The sequence below is a fragment of the Struthio camelus genome, chromosome 19 (genome assembly GCF_040807025.1).
Source record: "Struthio camelus isolate bStrCam1 chromosome 19, bStrCam1.hap1, whole genome shotgun sequence".
Classification (NCBI taxonomy): Eukaryota; Metazoa; Chordata; class Aves; order Struthioniformes; family Struthionidae; genus Struthio; species Struthio camelus.
The window spans coordinates 6,988,656-7,001,127 of NC_090960.1; the positions used below are offsets into that span (position 1 = coordinate 6,988,656).

The 12,472-nt window shown below is 37.7% G+C and overlaps 1 protein-coding gene across 2 annotated transcripts in view; it reads left to right on the forward strand.

The window, feature by feature from the left end:
- Positions 1–12,472, forward strand: part of CA10 (carbonic anhydrase 10) — a 215,888-nt gene that overhangs the window by 161,991 nt on the left and 41,425 nt on the right. For both annotated transcript variants that reach the window (XM_009678896.2, XM_068913571.1), the window contains one exon: positions 6,794–6,979. In XM_009678896.2, coding sequence (XP_009677191.1) covers positions 6,794–6,979 — 186 coding nt within the window. The remainder of the gene's footprint in view (positions 1–6,793; positions 6,980–12,472) is intronic.

The following is a 12,472-nucleotide window of genomic DNA, read 5'->3' on the forward strand; positions in this document are numbered from 1 at the left end:
GTTGCCTCCAAGTTTCTTACAGATCAGTCACTTAGGAAGTAAACAGACAAAACTGCAGACTAAAGAATGGGAAAGATCCTTACTTAAAATGGTGCTTTAAAAAAGAAGAAATTATGTCATACCATATGCTGAAACGATATATTACATTAGGCAGGTAAATGGATTAATTGTACTCATTAACATCATTTCCTTTTAAAAACTTTTCAGCTAACAAGATGAAAAGATTATTTTAATCCTTACACTTATCTCTTATATTTTACATTTTTCACACAGGCCTTTTTTTAATCAAGTGTTGATGATGGTGCCTGTTGTTCTTCAAAGCTCAGCAATTATATTGCAGCTCCCTCCCAGGAAGCTGCACTGTATCGTAACTCTGGTATTTTCTTTTATTTAATTTTCTTCTTCTTTTCTTTTTTCTTTTTTTTTAAACATAACATAAGATCCATTGGATTCTTGCCAGAAAAGGCACTCCAGATATATTGCTTGTCTGATGGCCTTCGGGCAACCCGCTGAGCCTGCACCCTCCAGACACAGACTTGTAGACTAGGAACCTGCTTGACTTGTGAGACAGACAATTCCTTCCCACCACTGAAGCCACCACTTCAGAAACTGAAGCTACGGATTGCAGTCATGTCACTTATAAAAAAAAAAAAAAAAAAGATCAGATCAGTTTTAATTTTCTTCCTGGAGGTGGAAGTAACGATGGTGTAGAGGTGATGGGAGTATGGGATGGGTCAACAGTGCTCTCTGCTGGCAGCAACCAAAAGTTGCAGGTAATGTGTCTGAAATTTACCTTAAATGTGGAGTAAAGCATGAAATAATTTAAATGTGTATTTTCCTATCTATGCCTAAGGCCCCAAGACATATATAGGCAAATTGGTAGAAGATCATGATTTACAAGGTCCTGAAGCACGCTGTTTTTTACAGAAATTTTGAAAATGATACATTTCCACTGTTTCCTTATATACTGTTGCATAACATAATTACTCTTAAAGATGAAAGCAGGAAAAAGTATGAAAAATAACTATTCAAATGCACAAAGAGTTACTAAATGAACTGAAATAAATTTGAATCATAAGAAAAGAAGTTTAAAAAAATGAAAAGAATAGGATGTGTGTGTGTGCATATGTGTACATGCGTACACACAGAAATACTGAAGGACAAGGATAGAGTTCTCAAGTTTTCTATGGTAGCGTGGAAAATCTATAGAGCAGTTGTCTCCTATTTAATTATATCAATCTCTTCCCCAAGGGAAGACTTTAAAACACAATTATACCCTACTTTAACACCTGTTAAATTCCTTAGAAGAATAATGCTGAAACATCCTTTTATTTTCCAGCTTAGGTCTCCAGTTAACAACTGCTAGGAAATAAAGACAGTATCATAAAAGTACTTCTAAAACTAACAGGATGCCATAAGCATAACGTTAAGGAAATGTATGTTCTTGTATAGCCACTGCTTTGAAATAAGGGAGTGTAATTCTGCTGCAGAGAACTAAGCAGTGCCCCTTAGCAGGTTATATTTAAAATTCTGGTTTGGTGCGATGCTTAGTCATCGTCCCTAAAGTCGGGTTTCAAATCACAGGCTTGCCCTGAAGTCTGTGTACGCTCTGTTCCCAAACCCTGAGGCAGTCTCTACTTTGCACAAGAGAGATATAAGGGACTTACTACAGTACAATCAATTCAAATCAATCAGGACATTACATTATATCACAGAATATGGGTTTGGTCAAGAGGCTATGAACAAAAAAAAACCATTAAATGAAAGGAACATGCTTAGGGGAACTCAGAAAGCCATAATTCAGTTTGCCACTGTATACACGAGTTCATGTTCAGGTGACCTGAGTCACAGAGTGAAATTTTGCACAGGACAATCTTCTCCAAGTGTCAGGAAGAAAATGAAACAACTCTGGCATTAATGGTTACCTACCTCAGTGAGAGAAAAGACAATTGCAGATTTAGTCTCACATTTGGGAAGCAGTTTGAGATATGTAGATGGCAGATGCTAGGAATAGTTTCATATTCATATTAATATTTTAGTGTTTCCATGGCGCATTGGCCCTTCCATGAACCTCCCAGGGCCACCAGTTGAGCAGAAAACAAACAGCACATTAAAGGTCACTTACAATCCATGCCGCAATCAGCAGGCAACCTCCTCTTCTTGCTGCATTGATACAGACTGGCAAAAACCAAAGTTAATGACAATGTAAGTGGCATTAATAGCTCAGGTGCTGTTAACCAGGGGGAAAAGCCCCCCACTGCCTAAGCTTGCAGAGCTGCTTTCCCACTCTGCTGGGATTAATGACTCAAAGAGAAAAACATGGAAGCCAGGAGGCAGCTGATAGAAACTTGGTTATTGCAGGAGGTAAAACTCAGGCATTACGCCACCTTCAAACCAGGATTCCACTCTTGGTGATTTGTTTTCCATGCAGTGCTAGGCCTTCTCTGGGCTATATCTATTTTCATCTTAAAGAAAGAAACATCTAATACTGCAGATAAGATCCAAGGACACCCCAGCAGGCAGCATACACAATTGATTTTCTTGGTTCCTTACATCCAGTGCTGCTCCACTGGCAGGTACTGATACAAGTTAAAAAACGTTCTTGGAACTGATCCTCAGACCTCTCTTACCTGAATAAATCCAAAATGCTAACTGAGACACTATTTCACTATTCTGTAAAGGCCCCTTGGAAGCAGAGGGCCTGTGCTATGCTGGTGAACTGCTAAAATAGCCTAGGATTGAGAGACAAAGCATCTGTCTCAACGCTCTCTCTCCTTTCCTCTTGCACTCCTTGATTAAATTATTAACATGGCTTTGCCACGAAACAGATTTCTTTTTTTGCTACTTTCTCAGCTAAGATTTTTGAAAGCTATTTTAACATAGACTATAATCTAAAGATGTAGGCTGCAAAAGAACTTCCGAAAAATATTTAATTCATGAAACTAGTTGTGGAAGAAAAGACTAGGTGAAGAAGATGTACTGCTAAATAAAACACAACAAAAATGCTTTCACAGACACAGTTAAAGAAAAATGTTAGAAAAAAATGTTTCAGGTTTTTATTCTAATGGTCATAAAAATATGTTGAATTTCAATATAAACATGGATCAAAGAGTTTGTGTTTATTAGTTATGGATTTTTATTGACTTTGCTTGCGTTCCATCTTTTGAAGAGCAAAACATGGACTTTTTTGTGATTACAGGACCAGCAAGTTATATTCAGATACAGCACAAGCAATCAGATCTCACTTAGAAATGTAGTAGAGAATATATTAGTAGCATGTCCTTCTGTGGATGTCTTGCATCAAGCTAAAGAGAGAGAATAGCGCTGTTGGGGAATTGTGTGCACAAAGGTCTGTGAAGCAAGAATTAAAATGAATGAGATTAAATAGAAAATAACTACATCAGAAAAATGTTAATAATTTAATTAAAACCTACCAAAGCTGAAATATTCCACAATTAAGGTTGAAGCCCCTCAACATGCTTTATTCTACCTGGGGATTTTGACATATGTAAAATTGCCTATTTGGAAACACTTCCCAATATATGAAGAAAGCACGGTCAACTAAGAAAGCAGTATGATTGTTAACTCAGAAGATGTTGGACTTTGCTGTTTTCTCAGACAGGCGATTACTGATGTTTTAAACTTTTTTTCCTTTATTGTAATCTTATTTCTAGTGCATAAGATACAGTGAATATTGATCCTTTTGAGAAAGAGGATGAAATTTAGTGGTTTTTTTCCCCAAGCTAGTTTACTATGTTTTCATCTTTATGTAACTTCCAAGTCAAACAGGAACAGCAAACAAAAAGCTTACTTGATAGGAGAGCAAGAAGCAACACAAATGGCCATGACTGTGAAGGACTTAACATCAAAGATTAGTTTGACACATTAAGGAAATAGTTACATAGATTTTAATAGATCTTTTATATTCTCGTTCTAAACCATCCTATAACATTTTATCCAATCCACAGAACAGTATAAAAATTAAACACTATGTTTTCTGGACTAGCAGGTAGTGTTGACTACATGAGGCAGGGTCAACATCTTTCCCGTAAGGCACTGCCTCTTATGCTGTGTATCTTACAGGAGATACAGAAAATACCTCCTAATTGACTTCTGTGCCTGAGCCCTTTTACAAGACCACATGCAACTTTGCTTTCTGTAAGCCCAACTCAGTCTGATGTTCTAAAATGAGTTTGCACCATTACCTTACAGGCTCAGTACTATAAAATATGGAAAAACCTTCTTTTATCGATAGCTTCACATAGTGAACAGGATCAGAACATAGTTATTCTCCAGTCATAGTGAAAACTGTGCACACTGAAATAATAGCACATTGCTTTCTGCTGAAAATAAGACAAACTGCAAAATAGACTTCCTTTTTCTTGTATTGCTTTTGTATGCAGCTTTCCCACTGAGTATAATGAGTCTTGAGGTAGATTTGGAACTTGCAAACAGAAGGTGATTGTACCTGCGTGATGCTATGGCTGTCCTACAACTGTAAATGGATATACTCGAAATGTACGCTTTTAAAGGTTGTGAGATGTTGCGTTTGTATGTAAAGCACACAATATCCTGAGCTGGAATAAAGAATTTCACACAGCAATATGGTGGCAGTTTCCATAATCAAACACAGCCTATTATACAAACTCAGTGAGTCAGAACTTCCCTGGAATCAAAAAGTAGTTCCTAACTTTCCAAGCTTTCCTGCTGATGTAATCGGAGTAAATGCAAATATAAGATACCTCTGTTCTCTTGCTAGTAAGCAAATGTGCACAGAAAAAGTGCTCCTTAAAAGTTGCTAGTATTGGTAGCGTATGTTGACACCCTCCAGAAAAAGAAAAGGGCATGGATGCGTTAGGACCAGTGTTCAGTATCTAGACTAGTATTTGGGGTTACCCTTTCCTCAGGTATCTGCTCACAGTAGAAAAATCGGTTCTACGCTTAAACCTAAAAAGTGACTAGACCTTGCATTTTTGCTATTGAAGATCTTGGATTTTGTCCTTCCTGGCAGCAAGTCTGTGTGTCCCCGCAGGGGGCTGTTCATAGTCTCACTTCAGCTGTTTGTCCCTCCCTGCAGGTCAGAAGTGAGGCATGATGAGTACTTCACTGCATTACCAGTACTCTTTATCTGCACTTACATAAGGAAATTCTGTTTTAAAACAATCAATACAATCTTATTACGTGCATTGCATTTTTATGAGGGTGAAAATGAGAAAGACAAATGTTACTACTGTTCATGAATTTGCCTCTTTTCATTTCCCATATTTACTCTACAGAGAGTTATTTGAGTAGTATTAGGGGTTATTTGGGTCACTTTTGCCTTGAGAGAAAAAATAATGGTAACCTAATTTGAGGCTTGTACCAATTTGAGTAAGAAAATGGATTCTGAATATTTTGCAGCGTTGCTAAATTTAACTGAGTGTTCAGTGAAGCATGATTTTCCAAATGTGAATAAGAGGCTTTTAACCATTTTCCCCTGTTTGTTTTTAAATTACATTTGTTATGTATGATTAGCAATTTTGTGTCATTCATATGCAGCGTACTGAAACTGAAATCAATAAATTGACCTTCTCCCTATTAAACTAAACTTGGTAGTTAATTACTATGGAAGCAAAGTCAGGCAGAAAACTAAGGAACATTTATAAGATCATTGTGTTTTATTTGAAATGAATAGTAATACTTGTGTTTATTGCTTTTCGTAAGTAATTTATTACTGCTTATTTTAAGTTGGAATAAACACAAAAAATAGAACATCTGTATCAAAGTTAAAAAACCCTACAACAATTGCAAAAACTATTTAATCTCATCCATTTAGTTCTATTGCACAGTCTGTGCAGCATAACTTTTTACAACATACTGTGCAACAAAACAGGTCATTTAAACTCAGTAATTAGTATTACAGATAAAATGACACTGCAGCAATGTTAATTACTATAGTACTGCTGTAGTATAGGATATAATACATAACAGCCATGTCTTCAATTTTAAATTGAAGTGCAGCTAAGCATATTATTTCTATACTTCCTCTTCTTAAAGTAAATTAACGTTATTCAAGTGTACCATTTGTATCCAGGCAGAATGTTTTTAAATAAACCACAATTCTATTTTTAACTCAAACTGGCATGTTTCCTTAAGTTAAGGATCCTCTTGCTATAGGAGCTTTTCCTATGACAGTGGAAAAATATGACAGAATTATATTCTATATGAAAAAATCCCACCTTTATTTTCTTTTTCATTATAGCAACTGCTATAAATCAGTTTTATCAGTTTTACCAGCAGCTCCAGTAGGAGAAGGGCTCCCTATTTATGAATAATTCTCTCTCTGCTTTTGCAGCCCCTTCATTTCTGGATAACTTTGTTATAAATATTACAAGAGAAAAAAAGAGTTAAATTTCAGGTTTGTTAAAGTGTACTTAAATATTTTATGTTAGCTGAAATGTTCCCATTTTCAGTGCAGAAATTTTGTAATGAAGCCATTATTCAGATCTTGCATAAAGAATATTCTAAAAGCCTACTTATTTAGTAGTATAATAATTCCATTCATTGTGTTAACCATATGTCCCTGGCTAAGATATGTACATACAAATTTAGCAAATATCTGAATATACAGTACAAAATTCAAAGCAGAATTTGAAGTATAACCTCAGGTTGTGTATTTCATTTCACAACAATGAGTCACATTGCTACATTTAAATGAAGGTATGTAAGGAGCAAAAGCTTGAGGTATGTGTAACCAGTTTCTAGGACTTACAAATAATTTTGAAAAAATGCCTTCTTTTCCCATTTTGTTTAGGTCAGTGGGACAATGTATAATACAGGCAGACATGTTTCTCTGCGACTAGACAAAGAGCATTTGGTCAACATCTCTGGAGGGCCGATGACATATAGTCACCGCTTAGAAGAAATCCGGCTACATTTTGGAAGTGAAGACAGCCAGGGATCAGAGCACCTACTCAATGGGCAGGCTTTCTCTGGGGAGGTATGTCAACATATTTGGAGTCGCAAATTAACCAATATGACACATTCACTTTCCATTTCTACCTGAAGGTATTTGCAAATTAATTTGTACTCATAAAAATTGTTTCCCTTCATCCATTCTGAAAAGCGTGGATCTCCTTTTTGCATTGCTAAACGTATAAGCCTGTCATACACCTAAGATTGAAACTGTTGTATTTAGTCTATTGTGCAGGTAGACACCGTGTATTCACACACGGGCTACCAGCAAAGTAAGCAAGTACCATTTGATTGGTCTTTCATATGCCCAGTAAACACAAATACAAGATTAACCACAAGGGGATATTGAAAGTGCCTTTAGTTCTTAAAAAGGTGCCACTTCTACTGCTCACTCATAACGCTTCACATGGTACATCATAATGGCTTTGATTCATGCAAAGACAAGGTGATACATAAGGGATGATTCCACGGAAGTCTATTAGATTGCTCAAGTAATAATGTTAACTCTACCAGTAAACCTTTGCAGGATCAGTACCTGTTTGGTATTTTAAATACACGTTTATAATCATACTGGAAAAGACCAAAAGTTAATGATCCTGACATCTATTGTGGCACTGCCCATTACTTTTGTTGGATAAATATTTTAGCCGCATATATATCTGGAATACTTTTTCTAGATATTTGGTGAAGTTGGCAGACTTTCTGGTAGGCAAAGCAGAATCTTCCCATTCTTCTCATGTAGAAACATTTTTATATAGAAGGAATGCATGAGTTTTCTTGTACCCCATCCTGCGTTAGCTTGTGTCGTGTCTGTGAACTATCTAGTACACTCCACAAATCTTAACAAATGAAATAATGCTTCAGCAGAAGTCTATATTACTGTGATGGTTATTTTTAAGATGCTCTAGGTATCTTATTACTGTTCCCTTACAAGACCAAAATGAATAGTTTTCTGTAATAAAGCACTTCTTTATTTTGTTGGGGATGAATAATCACATCACCATCTGTACCGTTTATCACAGACTCTGCTGATGAGTCAGTTAATGCATGGCATTTTCTTTGGCATTGTGCAACAACAGTTATCAAAGAGTAGCAAATTAATTGCAGAGTTGTCAAATGATGTTACTATAATTGATGGTAATAATTTGCTTTGTTTTATAAGATACATAGATGTATAATATAGCCAGTGTCAGCTTTTTCATGAAATTACTCATGTCTTACGCAACTGACATCTGGTTGCCTTGCTTAAATTCTGCGGTAAGTGGACATACAACATGTTACTGCTTTAAGAGAGGAAACTTAAGCATGCTTTAATAAATAAGGCCTTTGCTTTCCTAATCAGATTTACAAAAGAGCAATATTCAATAGAAAGCAGTTTGGCTGAACAAGAAAGCAAAAACATGATTGAAACATATGATTGCACTCCGTTTGACACATCACCGTGGTTTCAGATTTTATAAAGAGTCAATAAACTAGAAATTCATCAGTCACAGACTATAACAAAAGGTAAAAATGTAGAGCATTGTTTTGCAATTCTTAAAGTTTTACAGGAGAAAAAAAGTGAGGACTTCGCTTTTGATGAAGGAAGAGCTGTGCAAAACAGAAGCGAGTATATTTTATTACTTACGTTTCTCAAGTTTAAAACTAGATTCTTGCATTTTTGAAAGTGAGTTTTGAAGTACAGTAATAAATGCAGCTGGCACTGCACAAAGAAGCCTTTACTTTCTTCTCTAGAGAATATACTTTGCAGCTTATAACATTTTAATTCTATTTCAGTTGTTTTTCCTGTAGCCAGCCTAGCACTTACTTAAACAGTGTCCCTATAGCCACAATACATTTTGATTCCTGAAACAATCAGATATGAAGCAGCTATAGCTGAGCCACTGTCCTGTCACCCTTGAAAAGAACGTCCACACCAAAACACCAGATGAAGTAGTGAGACTTCAGAAATCTAGAGAGGTGCGAGGGCTTCTCCGATTTGGCGGAAGGGCAGGATCGCGGCCGCTCCGCCGGGGCAACGGAGGCAGCTGCTGACCCCAGCCGCCCGCCCTCCGCGGCTGTCTCCGTGTTTGCCAGCCGCTGGAACTCGCAAGCACCATGTCTGATGCAATCCGTGACGATATAATCTTAAATGCTGCCCAGCTAAGCTGCCCACTTGCCACTCGGAGCCCCAGTTTAAATGCCCTGAATCTTTCTCAGGCAATGCCTGTCTCCATCTACCAATTAAACAGAAAAGTCAGCTTCCTAACTAGTTTCCTAGGGTAAACAGGCACTGTGATTAGCTCCTGCTGTCCTCAATTTTCCCTCATGATTTTCTACACTAGAATCATTGCCTTTCTATGCTTTCTGACTTTCGGCAATAATACATTTTGTTACTATTAATATTGGGCATTATTTTCTAACAGAGACCTCAAGTTTTTATTAACAAAAGCAAAAACCCCCAGCTAAGTGGAGACCGCTGTCAGGCAGTTAGTCGGGCCGGCGCAGCTGGATGCACAGTGTATGCAGGATTCATCCCGCCGTCTGGGCTCCCCCTGCAGTGAGTGGGAAGAGACTGGCATCCTCAGAGGATGATCCTTCCTGATGGCCGCAGGCACATCACTTCGGGTAGGACAGATGCCTCTCCCCCGGCTGCAGAGCAGAGGCGAGGGGCTCGCCGCGTAGCCTAGCCTAGGCGCCTCCTGTTTAGACGGTGAGGCGAAAGTTTCAAACAGCTGTTTTGGGCAGCTGAAAGTTAAGTACCAATAAGGTCAGGTATTAATTACTGATTTGAACCTGTGTCTGCGCAGTTAGTTTTACTTATACAACACATACTGTTTCCTAAGTACAAGCACAGAGTCAAATCAATCTTGCTGAATAGCATGGGTGCAGCTTTTCAGTGAAGGAGAGCAGCTGACGGTGTTCACAGGATAAACATCCACCCAAAGAAGTGCTGCCTTTAGAAATAAGCGATTTTCAATAAGCTCTCAGCAGCGGAAGATGTAACGTTTACAGCTCCTAACAGCTATAATAAGAAAACTATGGACAAGTTAGCTGACTTTATGATAGAGTACACGACTTTATAAGGCAACATATGCTTTCAAGAGTATTGCTGCTTGTTGCTGTTACTTCTGTGCTGGGTAATACTGTCAAAGGAGATAGGATAAAGAAAAATAAAATTTAGCCATGTACTTATTGCTGCTCAGAGAGTTTTGGATTATACCCAGATTTCACTAACATTAGCAGAGCTAAACCTGTGTTAGCAAAGCTGGGAAAGTTTTACATACATTCTCTAGGCTACAAAAATCCTGACAAAGACCTGATTTGCAGAGCTGTTTCTCATTTTTTGTGTTTTATGGTAACAGTAGATTAAGACCTTATTGTCAAGGCAGAGAAGTCCCTTTATCAATTTTGCCTTATTTTGCTCGGGACATTATACTGAGAAAAATATTCCTGCTAGTATAACCTTGATTTTTTTTAAGAAAGACATTTTAATAGGATTGTTTAAGTTGGCCCTAATTCATCAAAAGAAAAGTGCAATCATAATATATGCTAGCATAGCTGTTAGTATCCAGAGAAGAATCATTGCAGGATTACACTGATTGCTAATTGCATGCTGAAACCGGTGACACTGAATTGATGCTGCTGTTCTTAACTTTGTTAGATAAAACCAGCATGGGCTTTAGTGAAACCTCTCTTGCTGTGAAAACAATTCCCAAGCATGAAGTTGCCCATTAAGGGTGATCCACTCCAGTAGATCATGATCAGCTCTTTCCTCCCCACCTCCTCCTGCCCTCCTATCCATTTCTGCCCTCTCTTTTTTATTGATACAGAGGTCTCCAACGAGCGTTAAAGCCAGCACAGTGGAGAGGCAGAGAAGAGGGCCTGGGGGGAGGTAGGGAGAGAGAGCAGTCCTTCTCCCTTACAGCACAATCGAACCATTACGCTGGCTCAGACAGACCTAAGTTAAATCCAAGTGCAAGGAGGGCAGAAGTTGTTGAACAGCCCCAAAATATCTTGAATCAGCTACAGTGTTCTTCACACACCTGGAAATCCAGCCTAACATCCATACTAACAAGACGTGTGTTCTTAGGAACCCTTTTATGCCTCGTGAAGATGTTCTGCAAGTGGGCAGATAACTCAGAGCAAACTAGAGAGCACTGGAGTGGTACCATGGCATGAAAAACAAGCTAGAAATAGCAATTTGCTTTAAACGGACTGTGGTCTAAATAATACTGAGACTTGTAATTTCCAGTCTTTAACATTTAACTAGGTGTTAAAGGCTGTCAAGAGAGATCTCTACAATAATCTAGTTACCTTTTAGCTCCTAATTATTATTTTAGTAGCCAGAATAACTGAGAACTAATGCTTAAAGAGTTGGAATGTAAGGGCTTTAAAAACATGTATCAGATTATTCTGTCATCAATATTTTTGGCACTGCTAACATGGAAAGGCAGGAAGGATTTGGAATGTTTAAATAAATAAACTGGAGCCTTTGCTTGTTCGATATGTACTTGAATGTGTTCAATTCTCCACCTTTTGCATAAGCAACCTACTGTATTATGATTAAATAAAATCTTGGATTAAGCAAAGCCCCCAACTAAGACACCACTCATTTCTGTCTGTTGCTTAATGTCTCCAAGCAAAACCGTTTCTAAGGCTTCAGAGTCCATATTATTTAATGAAAAAGACTGTCTTCCTTACAAACAGAAGCAGTACAAAATACAGCAGAATTTACCATAGTGTTGCCGTTCAGGAACTCCATCTACCTTGTTAAAATAAAGGTACCTGAACCTCCAAAAGGTTCATATTGAAAATGGGGCCCTTCATCTTTACTATATGGTAAAGCCATAACATTTTGTACCAGTTATTTTTTTAAGCAGCAAAATGAAAAACCTGCTGCAGCAGAGCTCAGAACTCCTTTATGTGTTAGTAGTAGCCTTGTCTATGTGGACAGAGGAAATCACGGAGCTTAATTATTTGGTTTCACAACCTCAATGGCTACAAGCTCTCAAACAAGTAACTGTAGTCCAGAAGATATAAAAAAGATGATACTTTACTCTCTGCCCACTAAAGTCACCCTTTGAAAACCCACTGACAGACATTATAAACACACAACAACTTCATCCTCTACATAAGAAAAAAAATGAAAGCTGGAGTGGTATCTGTATAAATAAACATATATTGCAACCTATGCACACAGTTTGAAACTGAGATTTACTTTGGCTACCACTAAAAGACACAAAGACAGACGAGTAAAAGAAAAGAAAATAGGGGGAGGGAGGCCTTGCAACTTCTGAAATACCAGCCCTCTCCCCGCTATTGAGATTTCTTTAACTGCAGGCATATTCTGTGTAAGCATGTTACTTCTAGCGATGGAGAAGGATTACTTATCAGAGAGATCAGTGTTGCAAATCCAACTTCTGGTATTTTTAGAAGCAGGACTGTCAGATATACGGCCTATGAGCAGCATCAGGTCAACTGGAATAATTTAATCCAGCCTGCTGAAGAACTAGAAAAACAAGACTATTCTGTATTT